Below are 25,963 nucleotides of genomic sequence, written 5' to 3' on the forward strand. Positions count from 1 at the left end.
AAGAATCCCATGCACTGCTACAGACTAGGGACCGAATGGCTAGGCAGCAGTTCTGCAGAGAAGGACCTAGGGGTTACAGTGGATGAGAAGCTGTATATCAGGCCTGCACAACATACGGCCCGCGAAGGCTCACTGTGCGGCCTGTGGCCGGGATTCCCCGCCGCCACGGGCAGCCCAGAGACCTTTGAATCCCGGCCGCGGCTCCAGCGGATGGGCTGGGGCTGGGATTTCAAGGGCTCAGGCTCCCCTCAGCAGCAGGAGCTCTGGGCCCTTTAAATCCCTGCCCCCAGCCCTGCAAAGCTCTGGGTTCCCCCAGCCACCGAAGCCCCGAGCCCTTTAATTTGACCCTGAGGGCTTCCAGCCACCTCTTCAGGTGGGAGCCCGATTAATTTAAAATCAAGTATCACCTCCCCATCCCCAACATTCCTTTTTGGCCCACAGCTGTTTTGGTGGGGCAGCGCTGGGGAAGGAGGGTTTGTTTCTGCAGGGCTGGGCAGTGCTGAAGCGGACTGTTTCTGCCGGGCCGGGAGGTCCGGGGACGGGGGTGGGTGGGTGGGAGATGTTTCTGCGGAGCCGGGGGGTTTCGGTCCTCAGCTGTTTTCTTTGGGGTAATGTGGCCCTCGCCGCTTTAGAGTTGTGCAGGACTGCTGTATATGAATCAACAGTGTGCCCTTGTTGCCAAGAAGGCTAATGGCATTTTTGGCTGTATAAGTAAGGGCATTGCCAGCAGATTGAGGGATGTAATCATTCCCCTCTATTCAACATTGGTGAGGCCTCATCTGCGTCCAGTTTTGGGTCCCAAACTACAAGAAGAATGTGGAAAAATTGGAGAGTCCAGCGGAGGGCAACAAAAATTATTAGGGGGCTGGAGCACATGACTTATGAGGACAAGCTAAGGGAACTGGGATTGTTTAATCTGCAGAAGAGAAGAATGAGGCAGGATTTGATAGCTGCTTTCAGCTACCTGAAAAGGGGTTCCAAGAGGATGGATCTAGACTGTTCGCAGTGGTACCAGATGACAGAACAAGGAGTAATGGTCTCAAGTTGCAGTGGGGGAGGTTTAGGTTGGATATTAGGAAAACTTTTTCACTGGAATGGGTTACCTAGGGAGGTGGTGGAAGCTCCTTCCTTAGAGGTTTTTAAGGTGAGGCTTGCCAAAGCCGTGGCTGTGATGATTTAGTTGGGGATTGGTCCTGCTTTGGGAAGGGGGTTAAACTAGATGACCTCTTGAGATCTCTTCCACCCTGATATTCTATGATTCTAAAACATCAGACCTGAGTTGCAGCATCTGTCTGTCTGTCTAAGCACGTTTGATGGTTCAGGTGCGGGATTGGGCCTCAGTTCTTCATCCTGTAGAATGAGGATAATACTTTCTCTTAGTGATTTAGGTGTTAAGCTCTTAGTGAGACGATTCCTACCCCACGTGACTCTACAACACCTACCACAGTGGGGCCCTGATTTCAGTTGGAGCCTCTGGGCTCGACTGTAGGGCCAGAATGGCTTGGATTTCCTTCTGAGCTTAGCATGCTCATTAATTAGCAATGCAGGAGTTGTCACTGGGGGGAATGACACTCCCTCTTACACCAACCTTCCAAGAGCTAAATGTACTCCCAGTCCACTGGATGCCAGACCAAAATTGGTATCTTAAAGCTGGTTGAAAGAAGGCATTTTAAAAACCTAAGTATTTATAGGACCCAGTCTAGGAGGTTTTGCAGTCTATTGCCTGAAAACTGTCATTTCCCCCCAGATGCAAATATAGAGACTCCTAATGAAAGAGCGCTGGGCTGGAGTTAGCATTCATTTGTTCATGAATTGGTAATAGCCAAATGTGCCTTTTCCCACCTCCGTTCAAGTGCTTTCTTGTTATGAAGAATTGGCTGGATCCAGTGTGAGGCAGACGATAATGAACACAGTAACAGACAGTAAAATTTAAATCATTTTTTTCCAGACCGATTGGAATGAGACACACTGATCTTAGTTATGCTGCCACTGTGCATTTGGATGTCAGCAGAATTGTTCTCCTTTGGATCTTTTTTCATTTAAATAAGGTTGTCATGGTATAATTCCCCACTCTGAACCTTAGCATCCAAAAGATAGAGTACCAGCATGAATTCCTCTAAGCTCAATTATCAGCTTAGTACTTGTAGCGCTGCCACCAAACAGGAATTCCAGTGCCTGGTACACTCTGGTCCCCCCTAAAACCTTGCCTGGGGACTCCCAAGACTCAGTCCCTCTAGATCTTAACACAAGGAAAGTAAACCCTTTCCCTCACCGTTGCCTCTCCCAGGTTTCCGCTCCCTGGGTTACCCTGGAAGATCACTGTGATTCAAACGCCTTGAATCTTAAAACAGAGAGGAAAATTCACCTTCCCCTCTCCTTCTCTCTCCCCCTCCCAGACTCTCCCTGAGAGAGAAAGTAATCCTAACACAGAGAGAAATTAACCTTTCCTCTCCCCCTTTTCCCCTTGCAATTCCCTGGTGGATCCAGACCTAGTCCCCTGGGGTCTCACCAGAATAAAAAAACAGATTCTTAAACAAGAAAAGCTTTTAATTAAAGAGGGAAAAACAGTAAAAATTATCTTTTTAAGATGGAATATGTTACAGGGTCTTTCAGCTATAGACACTGGGAATACCCTCCCAGCCTAAGTGTACAAGGACAAATTAAAATCCTTCCAGCAAAATACAAATTTGAACTCCTTCCAGCCAAATACACATTTGCAAATAAAGAAAACAAACATAAGCCTAGCTCGCCTTACCTACGTAGTACTCACTATTCTGGACATATAAGAGACTGTATCAAAGAGATTGGAGAGAAACCTGGTTGCACGTCTGGTCCCTCTGAGCCCCCAGAGTGAACAACAACCAAAAACTAACAGCACACACACAAACTTCCCTCCTTCAAGATTTGAAAGTATCCTGTCCCCTGATTGGTCCTCTGGTCAGGTGACAGCCAGGCTCATTGAACTTGTTAACCCTTTACAGTCAAAAAAGACATGAAGTACTCCTGTTCTATTAACCCTTAACTATCTGTTTATGACAAAGGTCATCCAGTTTGATACGATTAGCCAGGATTTTTGGCTGTGTCCCTTTAACCCGGCCCAAACAAAGAGGTAATTAGGCCATTCTTCCCTCTTCCCACACCTTTATCTTCCACCTGATCTATTGTATAAGTGTAAAATTAGCATGAAGAAGAGAGACTGGGAGAGCAAGTGATTCATGTGCCACCCTGTCCTGCTGGTCACATAAGCTGAAGGGGGAGGGAGACACTCATAGGTTTAGGTATTCAGATAAATAGATCTTCACACAAGCAGTCAGGTAATATATCCAAAGAGCTTTAAGGGACCAAGGTTTTCCCTCATCCTAGGGCAAGGGTACACTTGCACTTGTGGAGTGCTGGGTGCCAGACCAGCCTTTGGAAACCTCAGCAGGGTAAATGCTCCTGTGTGTTTATACTGTCAGCTGCAAATGCACTGGCATAGCCACAATAGCAGCTCTTGCAACACCGCAAAGAGCAGTGCATTGTGATAGCTATCCTAGTGTGCACGTGTGTCAAGTATAATTCCCAATTCTGGACCTTAGCGTCCAAAATATGGGTACTAGCATGAATTCCCCTAAGCTTAATTACCAGCTTAGATCTGATAGGCTGCCACCAATCAGGAATTTTTAGGGCCTGTTACCCTCTGGTCCCCCCAAAACCTTCCCAGGGGACCCCAAGACCCAGATTCCTTGAGTCTCACAACAAAGGGAAATAAGCCATTCCCTCCCCCCCCCCTTCTTCCTCCCAGCTCCTTCCCGCCCTGGGAACACTAGGAGATCGCCTGATTCAACTTTTTGAATCACCACACCGAGAGGAGTGTTACCTTCCCCCTCATCCAGAGGCAATACAAGCTGCGTGAATCTAATACAAAGAGAAAATTTATCCTTCCCTTCTCCCCACCAATTCCCTTGAACCTTAACTAGGAGAAAAAAATCACACAGGTCTTAAAAGCAAAACTTTTAATAAAAAGAAAGAAAAAAGTAAAAGGTTTATCTCTGCACTTTAGAGGGTAAACAGTTACAGGGTCTTTCAACTTATAAACAATAGAAAGAAACTTTCTCCAGCAGAAACACAATTTTAGCTACTTCCAGCAAGTACACATATGTAAATGAAAAAAAAAGCAAATTAAAAGACTATGACCGCCTTTTCTACTTACAATTCTGAATAGATAAGAGACTGTAGCAGGGAGATTGGCAGAAACCTGGTTGCACCTCTAATCCCATCCAGGACCCAGAGAGAACAAAGCCAAACCCAAAACCCACAAACAAAGGCTTCCCTCCCATGAGATTTGAAAGTATCTTGTCTTCTGATTGGTCCTCTGGTCAGGTGTTTGGGGTCCCTGTTTGTTAACCCTTTACAGGTAAGAGAGACATTAACCCTTAACTATCTGTTTATGACAACGTGGCTGCAACATGCTTTTCAAATGAGGCAGAGGGTGGAGTGTGACAGGGAATGTGTTGTGTATGTGGGGGGAAAGACTGTGTGTTTTGGGGGGCAGAGAGTGTGTCAGCATGCTGTTTTGTAAGTTCAGACAGCAGCAGACCCCTCTCCCCTCTCTAACACTCACAACAGCAGCATTCCACACTAATGATTTGCTTTGTCCCGGGGCAGATAAGCATGCTGGCTGTCAGAAATGGAGCTTTTGAAAGGGGATATCTGTATGCCTGCAGCCAAATTCAAAACAACGAGAAGAGTGGCCACTTGACTTCAGGGGATTATGGGACGTTTCCGGAGGCCAATCACAGCGCCGTAATGCAACACCTCATCCACACTGACACCTACGCATTTCAGCTGGGGTGCAGCAAGCTTTATGCTTCTCATGGAGGTGGATTACCGGAGCGCTCCAGCTGCAGAGTTCTGGCGCTCTGTGCCTTGCCAGTTTGGACACCTCAGAAGTTAGGGCACCCAGGCTGCTTTAATGTGCTCTAACTTGCAAGTGCAGCCAAGTCCTTAGTCTGGTGGCTCCTAGTGCAGTGCAAACTGCAGAGATTCTTGCTAAGCAACTTACATAGTGTCAAGTAGCAGGAGGTAGCCGTGATAGTGCATCTGAAGAAGTGAGGTTTTTTTTACCCATGAAAGCTTATGCCCAAATAAATCTGTTTAATCTTTAAGGTGCCACCTTGTTTTTGCTGAGGAACTCACTCCATCATTTACTCTCAAGACACGTCATTTACCTCAGCCCAGGCAATGAGGGCAGACGTCTGACATCACTTCTGTTGGGTTAGAGGCATTACATCTTTTCACATCTGACAAAGACTGGGTGCCCCCCCCCCCCGAGGGCCGGTGGTACATCATCTGTTGCTTGGAGTTCATTAAGAAATGCCTTTGAATGGTTGTGCATGATTATTAGCCAGTACTAATATGGGACCCTAAAAGGATTCTACAAAAGGAGGAGGGTGGGGAGATGGTGGGCATAGCCTGTGACCAGTGGCAAACCTATGGGAGTTCTTTGGGGCCCTCCGTGATCCTGTCAGAAAGTGTGAGAATTCGTAAGATTATGAATCTCAAATATAAAAATGACCATATCAGAACAGTTCCATCATGTAAATTATTCTCTCCGGCAATGGCCAATACCAAATGCTTCAAAGAAAGGTGCAAGAAACCCCAGAGAGGACAATTATGGAATAACTGGCCATAGTGGAAGTTTCTTCCCAACCGCTAACAGTTAGTGGCTTATTCTCTGGAGCATGAGGATTTTTTCCCTTTTTTATCCTATCTTAATACAACTGTAGATGGTCCTTGTTACCCAAAAAAGTGTGTATTCCTGTTCTGATCTTGTTGAGCTCCTGGCCTTAATGATGATGTGTGGCAGAAAATTCCACAGGATGGAGTGTGTGTGTGTGTGTGTGTGATCATATTTTCAAAATATTTCAGTAGGTTGGAAGAAAGGCCAGTTCCCAGGAGATACCAACATATTTGTCACTGATTTGGTCTCTTTTTTTGACAGAGAGGATTAGAATTGAATGGGCTTGGGAGCCTCAATTATCTTCATGTTTCTAGAGAGGGTGACAGTACCTCCAGGTCAGAGTTAAAACCTCCTAAGAGCTAGCCTCAGCATTGTGGGGTGGGCCTGAAAATCCTCTTACTTTGGTTGGGGAAAGGCATAAAAATGTAACTGACTCCTGTCTGCTGTGATCACTGTTGCTGTGGTCAGATCTACTTTAAGGATTTTGGGGCAGAGGGTCAGCAAGATAACTTTGGTATCATTTCCCAAAGAAAAATACATGTGATATGAGGAAAATTGTTTTTGGGCCATTACCAGTCTCCTCGGTTGCTGGAGAAGCAGAGCCCAGCTGCTTGTGCTGAGGTTCAAGAACAGTCACCAACATTAAGTTGTGACAAAGTTCCTCCTCTACCTTGGTGGGTCCTGCGCTTATTGGCAGGTTTGCTCTCCTCAGTGATCTTCCCCACAGTCTGGATCAACTCCTCCTGTGTCTGATCAGGAGTTGGGAGGTTTGGGGGGAAGCCAGGCCCACCCTCTACTCCGGGTTCCAGCTCAGGGCCCTGTGGCTTGCAGCTGTCTATAGTGCCTCTTGTAACAGCTGCATGACAGCTATAACTCCCTGGGCTACTTCCCCATGGCCTCCTCCAAACATCTCTTTATCCTCACCACAGGACCTTCCTCCTGGTGTTTGATAACGCTTGTACTCCATAGTCCTCCAGTAGCATACCCGCTCACTCTCAGCTCCTTGTGCCTCTTGCTCCCAGCTCCTCACACGCACTTCCGCTCCTCTAGCTCCTCCCCCCTGACTGGAGTGAGCTCCTTTTTAAACCCAGGTGCCCTGATTAGCCTGCCTTGATTGGCTGCAGGTGTTCTAATCAGCCTGTCTGCCTTAATTGGTTCTAGCAGGTTCCTGATTACTCTAGTGCAGTCCCTGCTCTGGTCATTCAGGGAACAGAAAACTACTCAGCCAGTGACCAGTATATTTGCCCTCTACCAGACTCCTGTACCCCACTGGCCTGGGTCTGTCACAAAATGTATATACTCATGCAGTCCGGCAGGGGTGCTGAAACAATTTTTATAGTAGCGGTGCTGAGAGCCATTGAACCAAACTGTAAACCCTGTATATAACGGAAACAACTTCAAGCCAGGGAGTGCAGTAGCACCCTGAGCACCCCTACTTCGAGCACCTATGCTCTCAGGGCTTGAATTAATACCTTTTTTAAGCTAATGTAGCTTGAAGGAGAGTGGTCACACTGGAGAGCAACACTAGCAGCATTAAATAGATGGACCAGCTAGCTCAAGCTTAAATCATGCTTAACTCGGGCTAGAGAAGTTGGGAGTTGGTTGGGACAATACTTGTTTTCTGAGCTTATCTCTGCAGTGAAGACAAGTTCATCAAGGCAAGTAAGTCAGAGTTCTGGAGGACACTAGGCTCCAATCACCAAATGGTTTTGCTTACATGCTGGTAAATGCTAACGTCTCGTTATTCTTTTTCTTGACTAGTTAACTATAGAATCCAGAGTAACCAACCATTTTATAATAATGCAATTGCTCGTAATATTCAACCCCATCCATGTTCCCATTAATGTACTGAATGATTAGCCATCTGCCAGAGAAGTAAAAATTAAAAGGGAAAGAGAGCTGAATTAAATCAGCCAGCTAATATGTATGTCTTCTTCCCTTCTTCCATTTCTTTAGTCCCTTTTCTCTCTCCTTCCATGTGTGACCTACTCTGTTAATCAGCTCACTTTCCACATTTCTGCCTAAGGTTTCCTTTTTTGTTCCCTCTCCTCTAAAAAGCAGCATCTTTCTTTTCATTCTTCCACTTCAACCCATCCTGTGCAGCTCACCCATTTGCCATGTCTAATTGTTTCTTGCTCTCTTCCTTCAGTCCTCACTGGCCTCAGCTGTGATCATTCTATGGGCATTTCTGTTATGTTGGTAATTATATTGAGCACGTATGCAGTAAGCAGTTGTCTCAGCACTTGTATGAGGGAGAAGGGTATTATTCCATTTAACTGGTGGATAAACTGGGGGAAGAGAGAAATATGAAACAATTCACCTATGGGGGAGACTTTGTCAGAACTTGGGTCTCATACTTCACTAGATCTGTGTTTCTCAACCTTTTTGATACAAGAGACCGGCTTGCTTCCTTCCTAAACTATATCAGGGAGGTCTCAGGGGCTGGCGCTTGTCCACAGAGCAGTCATTGAGAAACACTGCACTACTAGATCATGTTGTCTCTTATAGCTAAGCTGCTGCTCCTTGTGACCAGATGTCTCACTAGCTTTTAATTAGTCATTGGTTGAGCTGCAGGCTGTAAGGCAGGAAAGGGGTTTGCAATGGCACTATAGTTGAAGATCAGTCTCCCTCCTCCTCCTTCTTCTCCCCCCACCCCCATGATCAGTCTGCCTCCTATTCCTCCTCTTTTCCTCCCTCCCCCTCCCCTGCCCCGAAGAATTCCCTGCAGTTTATTCTGCAAGGCTACTAGGCCACTCCTTTACTTGCAGGAAGATAGTGATTTCAAAGGGAAATAGCCATAACAAACATGTAAAACCAATAACTAGGGTAGCATCCTCCAGGTTGTTTTCAGACCCACATACTCTTCATAATGGTTAGCTGAGATTACTTCTGTTGAGTACAGAATCTCAAAACCTAGGATGAGCTGGGGGAGCTTGGGGCTGTTACCTCTGTGGCTCCCAAAGTCCTCTCTGGCCACGTTAGCAGAGTGCATTGCTTGTGCGCTCCCTGCACATGTTCTGATTATAAACAGAGGGCTTTAGTCTCTCGGACTGACAGTCCGACACTGTTCACCACATGCACAAATAAGATCCGTAAGTATACATGGGAGGGCTTGGGAGTTGTAGGAAAACAAATGGAACCTAAGGAGGAAAAATAACAGGTTAGAAAGATGTTCGTTTATTCTAGACTGTTTTGAGATGGATACAATGGAAACCTCTGATGTTGATTCTATTTCAACTGAGATATTATTTTAGGGCCGAATCCAAGTCCCACTGATGTCAATGGGAGCCTTGCAGTTAACTTCCGTGGAACCAGGGTACAGTCCTTCACGTGGTTGCACCCACACATTATCTGCAAGTGTGCACGTGCCCAGCACTCTGGAGCCAGAATTATCAGTAGCAGTGCCATTTTTCCCAAGACCATAATTTCTTCTAGAATCTGTATTTCCTGTCCATTTTTCCCTTTGTTCTTTTTGTTTGATTTTGTTCTTTCTAAAATCTAATAAAATGTGAACATTGAAAATGGCTTTTGTCAGCTAATGAGCAACAGCTACTAGAGGGATGGCATGTTGCTGCCTTTCTGTCAGCTAACGAGCAGCAGATGGTATAGATTTGGAGCATGGCACATCATCTGAGTTAACAGCCTGACATGACAGGAGCCAAAATTAGGGATGTTCCAAATACACAAATTGCAGCTTTTCCTTCATTCCTCTTACAAAAGAGCCATTTCTTTTCTGCCAGGTCTGTGTGGAGCTCTTTTTCTGTGAACCAACAGTGACACCCAGTGACAAGTCACGCTAATCCAAGTGGTGTGTGAGGGCTAGAAGGACTTAGAGGTTTTAGTCAGGAAAAGTGACTGCAAAAATGTCCTTGGGTTCCGTGTGTGTGTGTATGTGTTTGTGTTTTAGTGGTTTCAGGTCACAGATGATTCTTTTTGCAAGTAAAAAATGTTTAATTACCACCACTGTAAATTCAGTCTGGGACCTTAAAGTCAAGTTGATTTATGCATTGTTACCAGTAATAAAGGTTCTGCAACTGGAACTTGATTAACTAAGTTAGATGGATGAGAGTGCAGAATAGAGCCCAGACAGCACATGCTTAGCTAAGTGGGCCTCTGCAAGTAGTAAACAATGTTATCATAAACACACTCAGGAAACAGAGTAAGAGGTGAGTATGAAGATGCCTTTTGAGAGTCACTTTTCTTATCATTAGCACACTTCAAGTATGAATTCATTTAAACTGATGTGGGGAATAAAGCACCCTGGTTTTCACATTCCATGTTAGTTGTTTTATACATTTTTCTATAATTTCTCTATAGGTTAATTCAGTAATTCCATATAATCTGTATACACACACTCAGCATTTATACACTACTTTGGTCTCATTTGCGGAGAGGAAAGCAGCTGCACAGGCCCCTGGAGAATACCCCATTGGGGAAGGCCCCCTAGGAAGTACGGATTCCCCCTGCAAAAAACCCTCCATAGGTGGGCAGAAGAGTTGGCTGGGGCCCTGGGAATTTCCCCAACAGCACGAGAACGGGATGGGCAAGCTGCCTTCGCCTCTGTCTCTGCACCGATACCTGGATGGATCGGGGCGGCCTTTGGGCATGTGTTTGATCCCTCCCTACGCAGGTGTACATCTGGAGTTACTGTGCTGAAGTAGGTGGACTTCCGTGAGATGAGAACCAGGCCACAAGTCCGCTATGCTGTTGGACATCAAGCTGGAGTCAGCCAGAGTTGAATGCTGTCTGTTTTCTGCACTCTCCATTACATAAATCACAGAATAAAATTACGCCAAGGCAAGAATCTGACTAAACAGCTACTCTCACCCTCGCTACAAAATCTTTTCTTCCCTTTTCCACCTGTGCCAGAGACAGTTTGGGGTTGGTTATAGGTAGCACAAGCCCTTGTCCTTTCCTTTCTCTAGACTTGTTGTAAGAGCAGTCAGACCCATGGCTTTCTTGTCTGCTGAGGATAAGTATCCAGTTTGTCAACTGGCCATGTGAATAATAAAAATAAAATGGGCCTTGTAGAGAAAGCAAATACTGGAATCTCTCTAAGCTGTTTAATGACTGCGTGTTACTATGATACAATTATTATTATGGCTGAAGTTATTTTGCTTGGATTTAGCCATTCCGCAGAGTCAGAGGCTAATGAATGGCTTTTATGTACAGGAACAAAGGGCACGGAATAGCTCAGGCTGCTATCGTTTAAATACTAAGATTTAGGATAGACATGCAGAGCTCGGTGCTCTGGAAGAATGAGATGCAGCATTTCACTAATAAGAAATGTTTGCCCAATTCAGTGGTAACATCAGTAAACCCCAAGGATTGTTTAAACCAGCTGAGATCTTCCTAAAATACAGCTGCAGTCCAAGAACTCCAATCAGACTAATCCTACCCATCTGTAAAGATTACTGACTCTGCACTGTTTAATATATCAATGGCAAAAATTATGCTTCTTGGGACATCAGTTAGCTTTTGCTACTTAACATCAATCTCTTCTTTATGTAATGTACATATGTAAATTATAATATACACACAGCCTGCTGTGATTAAGTTGGAGCCTTGCATACTTGGAACCATTATCTGGGCTGCACTGCCTTGTCTACAGATGAGGGCATCTACAGCCTGCTCCATTGTGACACAAACTAGCTGCAGCCATGGCACTCTTGGCAGGTTGCCAGCTCAGCTTTCGCTTAGGTTAGGTTAGGACTCTCACTTTCTAGTTAATAAACCAGTGCAATCTAACTTTATAGCTATACCTAGATTTTCCTCTGGGTACCAGCGCTTGGGAGTCCTACTTCCAAATGCATATGGTGATCTGATTCACTTCAGCCCACTTGGTGCAAGGAATGTTCTGACTGGAGCTGCCTTCCTCTGGATGTTGTATAAACATTAGTCTCAGGAACAGACGTGCATTTTTCCTTCACAGAGAGTTATAGAACTGTTTGGTGGTCGTGAATTGAGTAGTGTCTCTGATTACCCTCCACTGGGTGGAATCAGCACTGCTCCCCTGTTATAAACATACAGGTGAAAGAGTGCCAAAGTGACTTGGCCTAAATCACTTTTAAAAATGAGGCGTAAGCTTCTAAACTATTTAGACACGTTTGAAAATTTCACCCTATACTGCTAACAGCTTAAGAAAATTCTCCCTTAACTTAAAAGTAATAGGGCCTTTGCTTTTGGGAAAGGAGGAGGCAGCTTTCTGGTCTGTCCTCGCTATCACAGACATTCTAGGTGTTCATCGCATGCAGCATAACAACAACAGTAGAGTCTTAGGTGGCCATGGACTTGTTTCATTGCTGAGTGCTGACACTGAAGAGAGCACTGAAGAGGACATATCCACTGCCCCAAGGAGCTTACAGTCTGAAAAGACAAGACAACAGATTAGCTACATATTTCTGAACAACCTAGAAATGAAATCTTAGACTGCAGGATTTAAAGCAAGTGCATTCCTGCTACTACAGATGAATGTTGACAGGTTACTTGGAATAGATATGATCTGAGGGGTGGGAGAACGCTAGATGTACTGAGGGAGAATGTGGTAGGTACAAAGGACAGGGGTAAAAGACGTGCAGATGAACACGGAAGAAGGGTATCATGGACTAGGCACAAGTATAGATGGATTGAAAGGAGGAGGAGATAACTAGCTTTTAGTGTATGGAATATACCAATCCCACTGAAACTAGTGTTTTCTGATTTGGGAATGAATCTATTTTAGAAAACAGAACTGCAGTTTAACATAGTTTCCACCCTAAATTACAACCCACCCTGGGTCTTTCCTAAGATCTGCAAATCTGGCACAAGTTTCTAATAAAACCTGTAACTAGGTGAACTTTTATTGATTTTTTTTTTTAAGTTTTAATTATTTATTTGCACATAAAGGTAGAAGGAGACAGTCAAGCAGAGATGCCAGAATTAGGGCATAGATTAGTGTGTTTAAGCACTCAAATCTTGAGGGTCCATGCTAGTAAAAATTAATATAGGTACAGTCATAATGGATGATGTCTTAGTGGCCCAGGCTGAGTGTGCGAAGCCAAATATTAGGTTTTTTAAAGACCAAACAAGACAGCTTTTGATTTTCAGTTGTGTTGACTTTCTTTTTCATACAGCTGGAATGTGTAGCCGAAAGCGACGAGTTGCTCTAGAGGATTTAGACCATTGAAGTGATGATAGCACATGTAAGATGATGGACATAGAAGAGATTAGCAACTTCTGCTCATTACATTGATGACATCTAGTTCCACCCTCACTGCTTCCTCTTGCCCGTCTGTTGTTCTAGGATTCCTGCGGACCTAGGAAGCGTTATGGCAAAAAGCTTGAAATGGCAAGTACCATTCCAGATGTGCCCCGATGTTCCCAGATCCTTTTGAGAGTGGTTCATGCATTTCTTAAATTGAAGGGAACCTGGGGCTGTTTCTGTATATTGGGAAGGGGAACACAAGTGCTGCTGAACCCTTGTCTGCAAGTCATCAATCTGTCATACTGCCACTGTTTAGCTTATAGCACTTCATTCAGAGCACAGACTTCAGACCTGTAAGAATGTTTAGAAATGGAGTCCTTTTAACAGCCCAATAAATCTTTTGGCTCTAGTCTGTTCGGGCTGTCAAGAAGACCAGATTTCTCCCTGCACTTTACAGTCCAGGGTCTGTGTACAGCTCTGCCTCCTTGTCCTGTGCTCAACAGGAATCTACGTAACCTTTTAAAGCGAATCAATATATTAACTTTAAGAAGTTCAAGCAGTTGATCAGGGATCTGAGCATGAAGTTCCATCAAGTGCCTGTGATGAAACAAAAGAGCTTGTATCGGAGAAGACCCGCGAGGTAACAAAGAAGCATACTCTGTCCCCGGACTACAGGAGAAACTATGGGCTGTTGTTCAAGTCTGTGGCAAAAACCCCATGGATTTCAAAAGGAGCAGGAGCAGGCTAGTGGAACCCAGTGACCTTGTTTGTACTGCACTCTGAAAAAGGAGTGAGAGGGAGTGCTTCTGGAAAATGAAAACCAAAATGCTTGGGGAAGACGTGGTGTTGGAGCAAGTAGTATTTTGGGGACCTAGCTCCCAGCGCTGCTGCCCTGATTACACTGACGCTTTACAGCGCTGTATCTTGCAGCGCTCAGGGGGGTGTTTTTTCACACCCCAGTTGCAGCTCTGTAAAGTGTGAGTGTAGTCAAGGCCTAAAATTTTAGTGTGGCTCTTTTAACTGAGTTCTTAGGCAGTGTTCTGTTTCCAAGTGCCAAGCATCAGAATTCTTAAACAAAAGTGAGCATTATTCAATGATTGGAATAGTATTCATATCAGTTTGGAGGGTGCTCTAGCCAGGTGTTGATTTTTGTCCCTTATTCCCAGTCCTTGAGCTCTCTGAATATTGAACAAGAATGGACTCTTAGCCTCATTCGCACTAGCAACCAAACACTCAAAGCATTTATGACTGTTTTAAAATGAGATGACTGTGCTGAGGGTTTCATTTTATTTGAATTCCAGCTATAACTAGGAGTGTTTCAGTAAGAAATAGTATTATAGTAACTTGAATTTATATAGTCTTTTGGGAAAGTAATTGAAGGCACTTTATAAACACAAATTATTTAACCTTCCCAACGCCCTTATGAGGTAAATTAACATTGCCATTTTAGAGACTGAAACTGAGGCAGAGTTGTCCAAGATCAGATTGATTTAGGATCGAAGTATAGAATAGAAACCAAGAGTTCTGCTTTCCCCTGCGATAATCAGTAGGCAAAAACAGGGTGGTGAACTGTATTAACTAACGCACCATGCTCTGAACAGAATGTAGATCCCATTACACCAGTGTAAATCCAGAGAGACTCCTTTGTCTTCAGTGAAGTTACCATCCCTTCAGCACCACAAGTGCAAAACTGTCTTCCCCTTTCCTCTTTCAAAGGAAACTATTGTGGCAGTATTAATGGGCTGTGAGTCTCTCTTTTTTACTCTTTTTTAAATTATTTTCCTTTTACATCTGTGTGCTGTAGATGAGTGGAGTGTCTGGTTAGGGGCAGATGCTGATTTATTCCCACCAGTGTAACTTTACTATTGATTCCCTTAATTACTCCTGAGTCCCTAGAAAAAATACACAGCCTAAAATAAGTTTCTATTTCAGACACATTTTCTATTGTGTTCCTCTAGTTATAATTGCTTAAAGATGTGTGTGTATCTACCTAGTTTGAATGGTTTAGACAGGGATCAAGGGGGAGGGGAAAAAAGCAGATAACCTAGGGAGCTTTCTGAAGGATACTAGGCTGGTCACCAAAAGATTGCTCACATGCTGATAAATGGCCCTGTTTTTGACAATAACGAATTGAAGTTTGGATAATCACATTTGTACTGTGCACGACTATACAGTGTAAATGACTTTGTGTATGAACTTAGTGCTGAGGAATGGTGCCAGGCCGACAGCCTTATTTCCCAGAGTGGCCCTGCCCTCATGGGACCACCTTTAAGGCCGAGGATGATGCATTCCATCACCCATACAATGTGCTGTGACTGCTGGCTGTGGTGGTGGCAGTTTGTGGTGGTGGCGGTTGGTTGTCCACTGAGCAATGGACTGAAACCACCAAACTCGCTTGTATAGGGCCCACTAGTTAACTAGCGGGATGCAACTTTCTGTCACAGCTGAGCTGGTTTGGATTTTGAAGCAGCAATTTAGAGATGGACTGGCAGAGAGGTGGTTAAGAAAATATCCGTGGCGGTGAAGTGATGCAGCATCTGCACAGGATACAGAATCAGTTTAGAGAGTTGCTGCTGTTGCATGGAAGGTACCAAGATTTGATTAGTCAAATACATCATCATTATTGTAGGATTGAGACCTGTGATTGTGAATCAGCATATCGCTACTTTGCATGATTGCTACCTGGGGAGGTTCTGAGGCAACAGTTTGAGTGGAAAGATGCTGATATTGAAATACGTGTCATTCACTTTCAGCTGCGAATAGCCTCAAAATGTCTGCTGCTTACCTGGCTACGTTGTTAGCTATGTTTCCCTGGCCCCCATCTGAAAATGATTATGGAGTTAGAGAGCATTTTTTAAAATAATTTCCTTAATTAAAAATAGGAAATCTGCTTGTTCTGTGTCACATACCATCATAGATGCAAAATGCTGGTGACATGGTTCAGGAATTAAGCTCAGTCAGCAAGTTTTCTCTCTTGAGGTTTGGATTTTGAAGCAGCAATTTAGAGATGAGCTGGCAGAGAGGTGGTTAAGAAAATATCAGTGGCGGTGCTCAGCACAACAAGAAAAAACACCAATTGTAATAAATAGGTTTTAAAACAAGCCCTGCAGATTGGGACTGTTCTAGCCTAATGGCCACCAAACAAGTGGCTCTGGGTTCTCAAAAGCCCTTTTTTTATGACTTTCCAGCAGTGTGCTGTTGACCAATATTTGGATTCCCTCTGCGAGGCTACTTGGATCTTTTGTACCCAGCCCTTGTTTGTCAGTTCTCTCTCTACATCTTGCTTGCTGGTAGTTAGGTATCACATCTGATCTCTTGGATGATCAGTTGCGACAATACACACACTTAATTATGAAGTACAAAAGCATCGGTGCCTCCAATAATGAGGATCCGTTGCAAGGCGGTCCATTTCCAGTCATGTTTTGGGACCCTCTGAGCTGGGGGGCTTGATAATTTTGTTAATCCAACCATGTATAATTATGCTTGTACGTTGTATGTGCCACGTCTCTGTTTGGTTCCACCCTGTAGAGAATTGTTCTTCTCTATGCTGAAAAATCATAAAACAGATTAAACTTTTAAAAAAGGGAATGTATTATCTTCTGAGGTTCTCTATTGGTGCCCTACAGCTAGTAATATTACGTTCTTTTAATCAATGCTGCAGAGTGATGCCTGCAAGCTGTCATTTCTGTGTTGGAATATATAACCCAATTCTATGGAAATAGCTATAAAAGCTATAAAGTGTCTTTGCTTTTTGGCAGCAATTGACCTCTGTGCAGAAGGGCAGCATAAAGCTGCCAAAATAGGACTCAACTGGGACGTAACTTGAGCATAGGCTTTGTGCTAGCTGTCTGCACGGGGTGAATTTCACCCTTTATTAGTGAATCAGCATGGGGTTTTGTTTTAGAGACCAACTTTCGCTGTGGTGAAGCGCTTTTCCCAAACCAACAGAAAAGTAACTGATAGATTTTGAGACCTGTGGTGCTTTTTGGTAACAGGGGATTTACTCTCAGTGGTTAATGGTGGCCAAAAGGGGATCTGAAATGCATGTTTCAGTGGTGAAAGGATGCACTTGTTCTGTTCTTCCTAGTGTCCATGGTGCTGCAGCTCTGGCAGTTCTCATTTTACTCTATGTGCATATTCTATTTCAGCTGATGTGTGTGTGTAAATTAATGTAATTTACCGCTCTTGGGTCATATCTGCCATGACACAATATCAAAGAGGGTCTGGACAAGGGGAAATCCCTCCAATTTCAAGCAAAGGCACATAAATGGTTGATTTGAATTCCAGCTCATTGTTTTGCTTTGTACTTGATGTAATTACATAAATGCAGTCATGCTATTTCTCCTGGAGTGCAAATTTAAATCCCCCTGCTTTGGGTGATCTGTGTCAAGAGGGGAAAACTAGAAATAAATAAGGATCGCTGTATGTCCTGTGTAACATCTTGTAACTCATCAGCCAGATTTTTATTGTCTTCTGGATTTGGTGCTAGTAAGTAGGGGCTGTAGACTGAAGTCCCCCATTTATTCAGACAGCAGGTGCAGCATAGGCAACAGCAGTTGAAGTTTCCCCATGTTGACCTACCAGTGTATTTGTGTCCTGACTTTAAAGAACCAATTCTAAGATATGAGGATATTTCAGTCTCCAGAGGCCATCTACTCTTAGCCCTCGCCACTGAAAATGATGGCTGAAGTAGTGATTTATGTGATGTGGACTCTTGTTCACTAACAAGTAGACTGAAGCCAGCAAACTCCGTAATGCCATATTTAATCATTAGATTATAGCAGTTTCCTCTCACCACCAGCATGGGCTAGGTTTAAACCTGCAACCTGAGAGTGAAAATCTCTCTGAATCCCACCTGCTCATTAGACATTGGCTATTTGAGATTCTAGAAATCTGGGAAAGGCCTTTTTAAAACTTAGACACCCCCTCTCCCCCCCACCCCCCCCCACCCCCCGATAGCAGCATGAAGCACCTATAACAGCAAAACTTTTAAGTCCAAGGAATCTAGAGCATGTTGCTTTCCTCATCTGCTGACTGCAGTGGGATCTGATTTAGCTATTTTGTGTGCAATATACTGTGGTCACAGAACATTATTATTAAGGTTGCTAAATCAGGCACTGAAAAGTTAGGAAATGCCAGAATTAAGGTTGCCTGTGCTCACTGGTGTTGGTGCACGTGCAGCCTAGTGAGCATTGGGAGCTGAGAGAGAATCATAGAATATCAGGGTTGGAAGGTGACCTCGAGGTCATCTAGTCCAATCCCCTGCTCAAAGCAGGGCCAATCCCCAACTAAATCTCTAAATGGCCCCCTCAAGGACTGAATTCACAACCCTGGGTTTAGCAGGCCAGTGCTCAAATCACTGAGCTATCCCTCCCCCCAAGACTGGAGCATGCTCAGTGAGGATGGATTCTTGGGCAATTTTGACTGCTAAGATAGAAGTTGTTTCTGACCACGTACAAACTGCAGTTTTAAAAAGGCTTATAACTTGACCACATGTGGCTAGATTTTCCCCAGCGATGGTAGTAGGCACATCCCTAGTCTAAAGTATGGAGGTGCTAGAGAAGGGGTTCTGAACCTATTTACCATTGTGGGCTGCATATGCAGCTCTCCATGCGTTACATGGGCCTCATCCAAACGATATATGTGCTACACATACGGCCTTGAGGATGTCACATGGGTTGCACTGTGTGCCGACTGGGACCGCAAGGTGAAGAACCACTGCTCTAGAGCTATTCAAATTAATGGTCTCCATAGCTTTTAACATGGGCAAAACTTATTTTTCCCTAGCCTGGTTCTTGAAAATGGGTGAACCGTTTTGGCTGAAATTATTAAAAAAAAAAAAAATATTCAGGCAGACAATTCTGCATATAGAATAGCAGCCTGAACTGTTAAAATTTGGCAAAGTTATACGCAACCAAAAACAAGATTTTTGCAATGGGGAGTGCTGGGCAGCCCTAATAGGCAGCGCGGTGAACCCCACCTATAGTGAAGGAGTGATGACAATACATTCTCACTGGCCACTGAAGCCAGCTAGCTATCTAGTGTGAATGCAGAGTCAAATCCATAATACGCAGCAGCTACCTGGTGGATGTGAACAGACTGTGCTTGCCATGGGGGTACTTTAGTTGTCCTCACATTCTGCAGCTGAAGCGTAAAATGCTCAGTGAAGTATGGACTTGTCTCAGAGCATAAGGCTATTAAGATATGTAGCTCTAACGCAATATGGAAAGAGTTCTGAGGACATAAAATATGTTTCAATTGAGATTTTTCCACTACCAAAGTTAGTGTGTTTAAGCATGGCAGTAACTCCAGGATAATTTATCGCCTATTTTCTTCAAAGCAATGGCCTATTGTTTCTGAATTGACCTTGGATTCTGTTCAGGAAAAAATGGTGGTTGGTGAATATCTGAAGTGATACATCTTAACTTATACTTCATAATCCTAATTGAGAACTACTAATACTGTAAAGAGAATGTGCAGGACAGGGACAGCTTGGCTTGGTTTTGAAGGATACTGAATCAAGTAAAAGTTGCAGTGACTGCTCTTAAAACAGTTTATGTAATAATATCTGCTGAGAGACATCAGGGAAGATTTCATTGCAACTATGTCGACTTTATCTCTGCCAGAGAGAATCTCCTCCGAATTGATGCCAAAGTCCTGGCTTCTTTGCTCCCTCACCTTTCTGAGTTACTTCCTTTCCCTTTTCCTCCCCCACTGTTGCACTCTTTGTGCCTCCTTTGCTGTCTTCTCAGAACACTTCCTCACCATCCTCCAGTTAAATTTTGCCAGTGTGTGAGGCACAGATTCATTCTGGGCATAAAGGCATTGCCTATCACCATCGCACTCTGATCGCCAGTTCAGGGAGTCCTCATAAAATCCATGTGCTGCAAATGCATAGCTGTCAACACATGATGGTAGGGTTAGAATGAGGGACATTCTACTCCAAGAAAACAGGCCATTACCATCTGGGCCAAAGGAGAATCTACATTAGCTGTACAATTGAAGTCTTCTCTCTCAGAAGCTAATGACTAGAGGACGATATGTGTTCTATTATAATTACACACACTTGAGCAGGTCTGATTGCATACAGGTATATGCTAGTGAGTGAATGAACTGGCTGTGACTTATAAGAAACCTTTCAAAGAGGCCAGAATCCCCTAATACAGCTTCAAGGGAAATGCTTGCCGAATACCAATGTGAAAAATTAGAAGGGAAGGGATAAAGGAATTTGAGCAAATATGTTAAATCTTCTTGCAGGACCTCTTGGAGGAAGTTTTGGGGGAATGGTTTGTTCTTTGGTGGTGTTAACCACAGGTGGGAAACTTAGCTTAGAAGTGGTCTGTGCCCTAACAAGTGTCTGCCCCATTGACCATGGAAAGAGATTTCTTCCTCTGGCTTTTTGATTGTAGATTGATTGGTTGTATTCATACCCATTGATTGCAATCTTCTTCCTTGGAAGTATTTCCGTTTCCGAGTGTATCTATAATCTGTACAGCTCTTTGAAATCTTTGGAAAGGCAGGGCAAGATAGAAATATGAGATGTTTGGACCTGACTAGAATACGGTAGAATCAAAGCTGCTCAACTGTGCCGTAAACGCTGTCATGCTAACAGTTAAATGGGACTTGTGTTGAGCTCAGATGGTAGAAGCTGAGGCTTTTTGAGCCCATGGCTCAGAGTTATGTTTTTTGCTCTTGCCATCATGATGTAAGTGGCCATGTTATGCAGCACACAGACCTCTGCCACTACGCTAATGGAGTTACTGATAGAAAATGACAACCTACTACTGCTGCGTAGACCAGAACTGTAGTGGGACTATCACAGATTCTCTGTGTGGACACATACTTTGCCAGTGGGTTTCACAGATATTTTCTAATAGCAGAGGGATGATGAGACTCAGAAATTTTGGATTATATTCCAGGCTGTGGAGGGGATCATGCTCTAACAGTCCACCCCTGCTAAGCATGGCCCCTTCCGCTCCATCCCTTCTAACCCTGTCTCTAGTCTTACCCCACTGGACTGCCTATCCCAATCTCCCACTTCTGCCCCCAGTCTCTTTGCCTAGCTAGCCCTCCTTCCCCACTTCCTGCTTCTCATCTGATTGTTCTGTCCCCAACCCTGGGCTCTAGCACCCCCTTCCCTTGTTTCTCTGTCCCCATCCCCACAGAATTTCAGTCCTAAGGTCTCTCCCCAGGCTCCTTGTCCAGTATTGCTGTCTTTCTCATATCCCAGTTCCTTGTCCCACTCCTTGCCCAGCCAGTCCCGGTCTCCTCCCACACCCTGGCTACCAATTTTCCTCCCCTCCCTCCTCCTGCCAGCCTCCAGTCCCAGTCTTCCTTCCTCACAACCCTCTGGCTCTTGTCTCTTCTGCAGTTGAGTCGGGCATCTCCCTCCTCCACGTTCCCTGAGCCCAGTAGGCAATTCGTCCTGGACACCTGAGAGACAGGCTCACTGCTCTCCTTTCAGGTCTGTGGACCCAGCATGATCCTCAGCAGTCCAGAGTTCCATTTGCCAGAGAGTCCAGGCCAGAATCTGCTCCATGCAGAGAGAATCTTTGGGATTTTTAGCTGCAGAACTCTAATAGGTCTCCACAGTTTGAAATGCTCGATAATTTTTTTTCCAAAGCCTTATAACTTGTCCACATTTTGATCAGATTTTCACAAGGACAGCAAAGAAACGTATCCAGAGGTCCTCCATCCCCTACCAAATTTCATGTCCCTGTTCTAGAGCTTTTCTAAGAGAAGTTGCTAGAATTTTTTAACATGGGCAGAAGAATGTATTCTTCCTTAGCCTTGTTCTCAGAAACAGCTGAACTGTTTTGGCTGAAAACAACAACAAAAAACCCACCCTCAAAATAAAATAACAAAAAAATCAGCGTGAGGCAGACACCCTGCATGGAAAATTTTGTCCTTTAAATGATTTAATCTTGACAAAATTATAAGAACTGAAAGCAGGGTCTTGTAATGGGAAGTGTCTGGTTAGCCCTGTGTTTAGATCCTTCTGATATGAAGATGTTTTAATTGTTTCCCTAATTCTGGCTTTCTTTGTGTTTCTTGTCTTGCAGCAAAAGCCAAATCCAAATGTGGCTCCACGTTCTTCCCCTGTGCTAGCGGGATCCACTGTATCATCGGCCGCTTCCGGTGCAACGGCTTTGAGGACTGTCCAGATGGCAGTGATGAAGAAAACTGTAGTAAGTGCCATGGAGAAACATCAGTATTGATATGTTGAAACAAACAAGGACGAGAAGGAAACATTCAGTTCTTTAACCCTGATTTAGATGCACACTCCCTGTTTACTACCTAAATCATCTTGTGAGTTGTTTGCTTTATAACTGCAGGGCCTCTTGGTAGCAACAGGAGGTTTATAGTGTTAATAACTGTCAGAAACCTACCTCATCAGAAAGTGTAAATTCTACTCTTCAGAGCATTTTGCACCAAAAATTTTAAAATTCTGCACACAATATTTTAAAATTCTGCAAATTTTATTTGTTAAATTAATGTGGAGGCTCCAGCATGGCATTGGGGAGCACAGGCTACTGGCTGCACAAAGGTGGAAGATCACTATGGAGCTCCCTCCCTGGGACGTAGACTCAGTGGTGAGGCTGCATCCAACCCTGACACAGCGCAAGGGCTGGGCCTTCCCCAGAAACACCCCAGGGTCCCGTCCCTCTGTGTGGGTAGGCAGACTTAGCAAGGCAGGATCCAAGTGTGGCATGGTTTCATGGGGGATCCAGGTGTAGGTTGACACGTTGTGTGTGGGGCAAGCTGGGTACAGGCGGCCCAGGGGGGGATCTGGATGCACAGGGACTGGTTGGGGGTTTTGGATGCAATGGTAATGGGACTCTGCAGGGGGGTCCAGGTGACGGTGGTGGGGCCCAGCGGCAGGGAGCGGGGTCTGGGTCAAAGGTCCTGCCTAGAATGTCTTTATATTCTTAAGTTAATAAAGCATTATTGTTTGTGGTTGATCCACATTAAACACTGAAACATAACCAGCCACTCTTGGCACCCTCCAAACACTCACTACTGAGCTGTGTCTTTTTTTTTATAAACCAACCCATGTCTGCCTGCTACTGTTTGCCAAGGGTGTGCTCACCTGTTTTATTCCTGGTGCCCTTGCTAAACTTGACAGTTCTGTTATAATCAGGCAGCGGATGGTGGAGTAGGGCTCCTCATTAATGTTTATCGAGCTTTAACTTTCTTTACAGACAAGAGAGTTTCACTAAATAAAAAAGAGTGGATCATAGTAAGAAATTGTTCCCTGTATCTCTCTCACAAGGTGACTTCTGTGATCTGGGCATTGCTTATCTTTTCTCATTCCTCTCTTTGTCATCTTTTGTTTCCTCTCCTGCTCTGCTGGTCGCTGGATTTACACACCTGCTGACTTCACAGCCCTGCAGAGCCAATATGGCTGTGGGAGAGGTCGTCTACCTCGTGCATCATCAACAGAATTGTCATCTAAGTTCTAATGGCTGACTCTTTATTACTGGTGGGGACGGAAGGACAAAGAGCCTGGCTGGACATTCAGATCCTGGAAGCTAGCTGTTAGAAAAACAATATACCATACATACTCATTCATTAGCCCGTTCATTTATAAGCTGACCCCCCCCCCCAAGATGGATAAGTAAAAATAGCAAAAACTGAATGACCCTTTCATAAGCCGACCCTATATTTCAGGGGTTAGAAAACTTTGGTTCCCAGCCCATCGGGGTAAGCTGCTGGCAGGTTGGGATGTTTTGTTTATCTGGAGCGTTCACAGGCACAGAAACCCTCAGCTCTCATTAGCCTCAGTTTGCCATTCCCAGCCAATGGGAGCTGCGGGAAGTGGGGTGCCACTTCCCGCAGCCCCCATTGGCTGGGAACAGCGAACCGCGACCACAGGGAGCCAAGGGGCTCCATGTCTACAGACGCTCTAGGTAAACGAAACAACAATGTATTAGGTATTCAATTCAATGATTCTATAGAGTTTAAAATAATCAAATTTTGGTGTATACCTATTTATAAGCCAACCCCCACTCTTTAATGTGTCATTTTTTTCCCAAAAATATTTGGCTTATGAACAAGTATATATGGTAGTTATTTTATTAGAAAGAGTGAAATCCACCCTTGTATGGAGAACCAGCATAAAACCTATATGTCACTTAAGTGTGACTTAAAAGCTTGAAATGTGGGTTCTATACACATGGGTTAATTTTTTCCAAATTGGGCAAGCTTCCTATGAAAGTGACAGAAAAATAACCTGAGTCTTTCTCCCCGTCAGTGGTTTTCAGGAAAGTCACAGCAGAAAGTTAGTTTTAATACATTTTGACTTGTGCTAAAACCTTTGCATGTGCTGAATTAGACCCGTTTGTATCAGTAACTGCAGCAAGGATATAGCATAGCAGAAAGGAAAGGTTATGTTCGACCAGGCAGCTCTGCTGCCATTAACTGGAATTGGTAAATACGCTGATGAGCTCTGGGTCTGCAGATGACAGCTTTCAGCAAGCGCTTGCTCTTAACAGAGCAGGCTGGATTTTTTTTCTCTTAATGACATTTAAAGGTCAGGAGGAGGACAACAGACTGCATCTTTCTCACATAACAAAAGGAGCAATTTTTACAGTGATAGATCACTGTCCACTGCATGGGGAGACATTCCCTTTTTATCTCTGTGCTCCCCCCACACTGAGGTGTCTCTACGGTAGCACCAACATCTCTGACCTTTCTTGAAGATGCCATCTGTTGATGGCCTGTAGTGACTGTTTTGGGCCCTGAGAGAATGTAGTGGGGAAATGGCAGCCCTAGAGAGAGAATGAAGTTAGAGAAAGAGGATTAAAGTCAAGAGAAATGATTTGTGGTCTTTGGATTATTTTTGAATTGACGGGACTAGAAGGAGCTTTGGACCTAAGGTGCCTTGAATAATAAATCCTTTGAGGTGGTAGAATTAAAAGTTACAGATCGCAGGTTTTTAAAATACATCCGCTCAACACATATGTAATTGGTTATGAATTACATAATTTCCTGTGTGCGTGCAATATATATCTGAGTGTGCCTTACAATGATCATAGTGCTCCTTTGATCTTCCACCCTTCCCCAGATGTCGTTAAAGATAATACCTTCAATATGCTTAAACTACGCCTCTACCTTCTGCTCAATTTCTCTAGGAACAATGGTGCTGTAGGCCCTGGTGTCCACTATGAAATCCACATGCCATACATTTAGCTTAAAGGCAATGCAGAGTTGGCATTTTCATTATAAATGAATGTTGTAGGGTTACAGGGTTGTGTGTATGTGTATATATATATATATATATTGCTCAGATGTGTGTGGTGTTTATCTTATATACGGGGGATTGTATGAACAGAAGTCTTTAAACTGTGTTTCATTTCAGAGATTAACATGTACTGTTTGGGAGGCTCTCTTGGTTAGTTTTAAAGGGTGGTGGGGTGGGAGAAGGAAGGTAGGCAGCCTGTTAGTCTTTGAGAACTATAATCTCCTTGGTAATTGTGGCAGTTCCATGCTTGGAAGCAAACAAGGCTTATAAAAGGGCACTGTCAACTTCTTTTTAAAGTTTAACTTTGAATATTGCATTCAGTTTGAATCACCTTGTTTCTAGAAACTGGAGGGAGTTCAGAAAAGAGCAACAAAAATGCTTAAGAGGCTGTAGGGATTGACATGTGAGGAGGTAGTAAAATTGTTAAATAATGTCTAACTTGGCTAAGCAATGAGTAAGGAGGAAGGTATGGTTACATATGCTGTCTATGAAGGGTGCAAACACCCTTCAGGGAGAGAGATTATTTAGTGCGATACTCAGGGTATAGCTAGGAGTAAAAAGATGAAATTAAGAAAATGGAAACTTTGGCAGATTTCCTTGGTATTTATCCTGACAGTGAGTTGTATTAGACTGTGGAATAGTCGCTCACGGGAAGTGGTGGAAATCTTACAGCTTGAAACTTTTCAAATGAGACTGGACAGAACAGTAAATGTGCTGTAACTAACAATGCTAGGTTAGAAGGGGAAAGTGGATGATGAAATTTTTCTGCTTCTGTGAATCTACTTAAATGATAAAATCTTTGACTATATACAGC

The 25,963-nt window shown here is 44.0% G+C and overlaps 1 protein-coding gene across 6 annotated transcripts in view; it reads left to right on the forward strand.

The window, feature by feature from the left end:
- Positions 1 to 25,963, forward strand: part of LDLRAD3 (low density lipoprotein receptor class A domain containing 3) — a 269,503-nt gene that overhangs the window by 68,531 nt on the left and 175,009 nt on the right. For all 6 annotated transcript variants that reach the window (XR_007774679.1, XM_050955441.1, XM_050955442.1 and 3 more), the window contains one exon: positions 21,968 to 22,093. Coding sequence is in view for 5 of the 6 variants with exons in the window: in XM_050955441.1 (XP_050811398.1) it covers positions 21,968 to 22,093 (126 nt within the window). In the remaining variant the exon portion in view is untranslated. The remainder of the gene's footprint in view (positions 1 to 21,967; positions 22,094 to 25,963) is intronic.

This window comes from Gopherus flavomarginatus, chromosome 5 (assembly GCF_025201925.1).
Source record: "Gopherus flavomarginatus isolate rGopFla2 chromosome 5, rGopFla2.mat.asm, whole genome shotgun sequence".
In the NCBI taxonomy this organism is placed as follows: domain Eukaryota; kingdom Metazoa; phylum Chordata; order Testudines; family Testudinidae; genus Gopherus; species Gopherus flavomarginatus.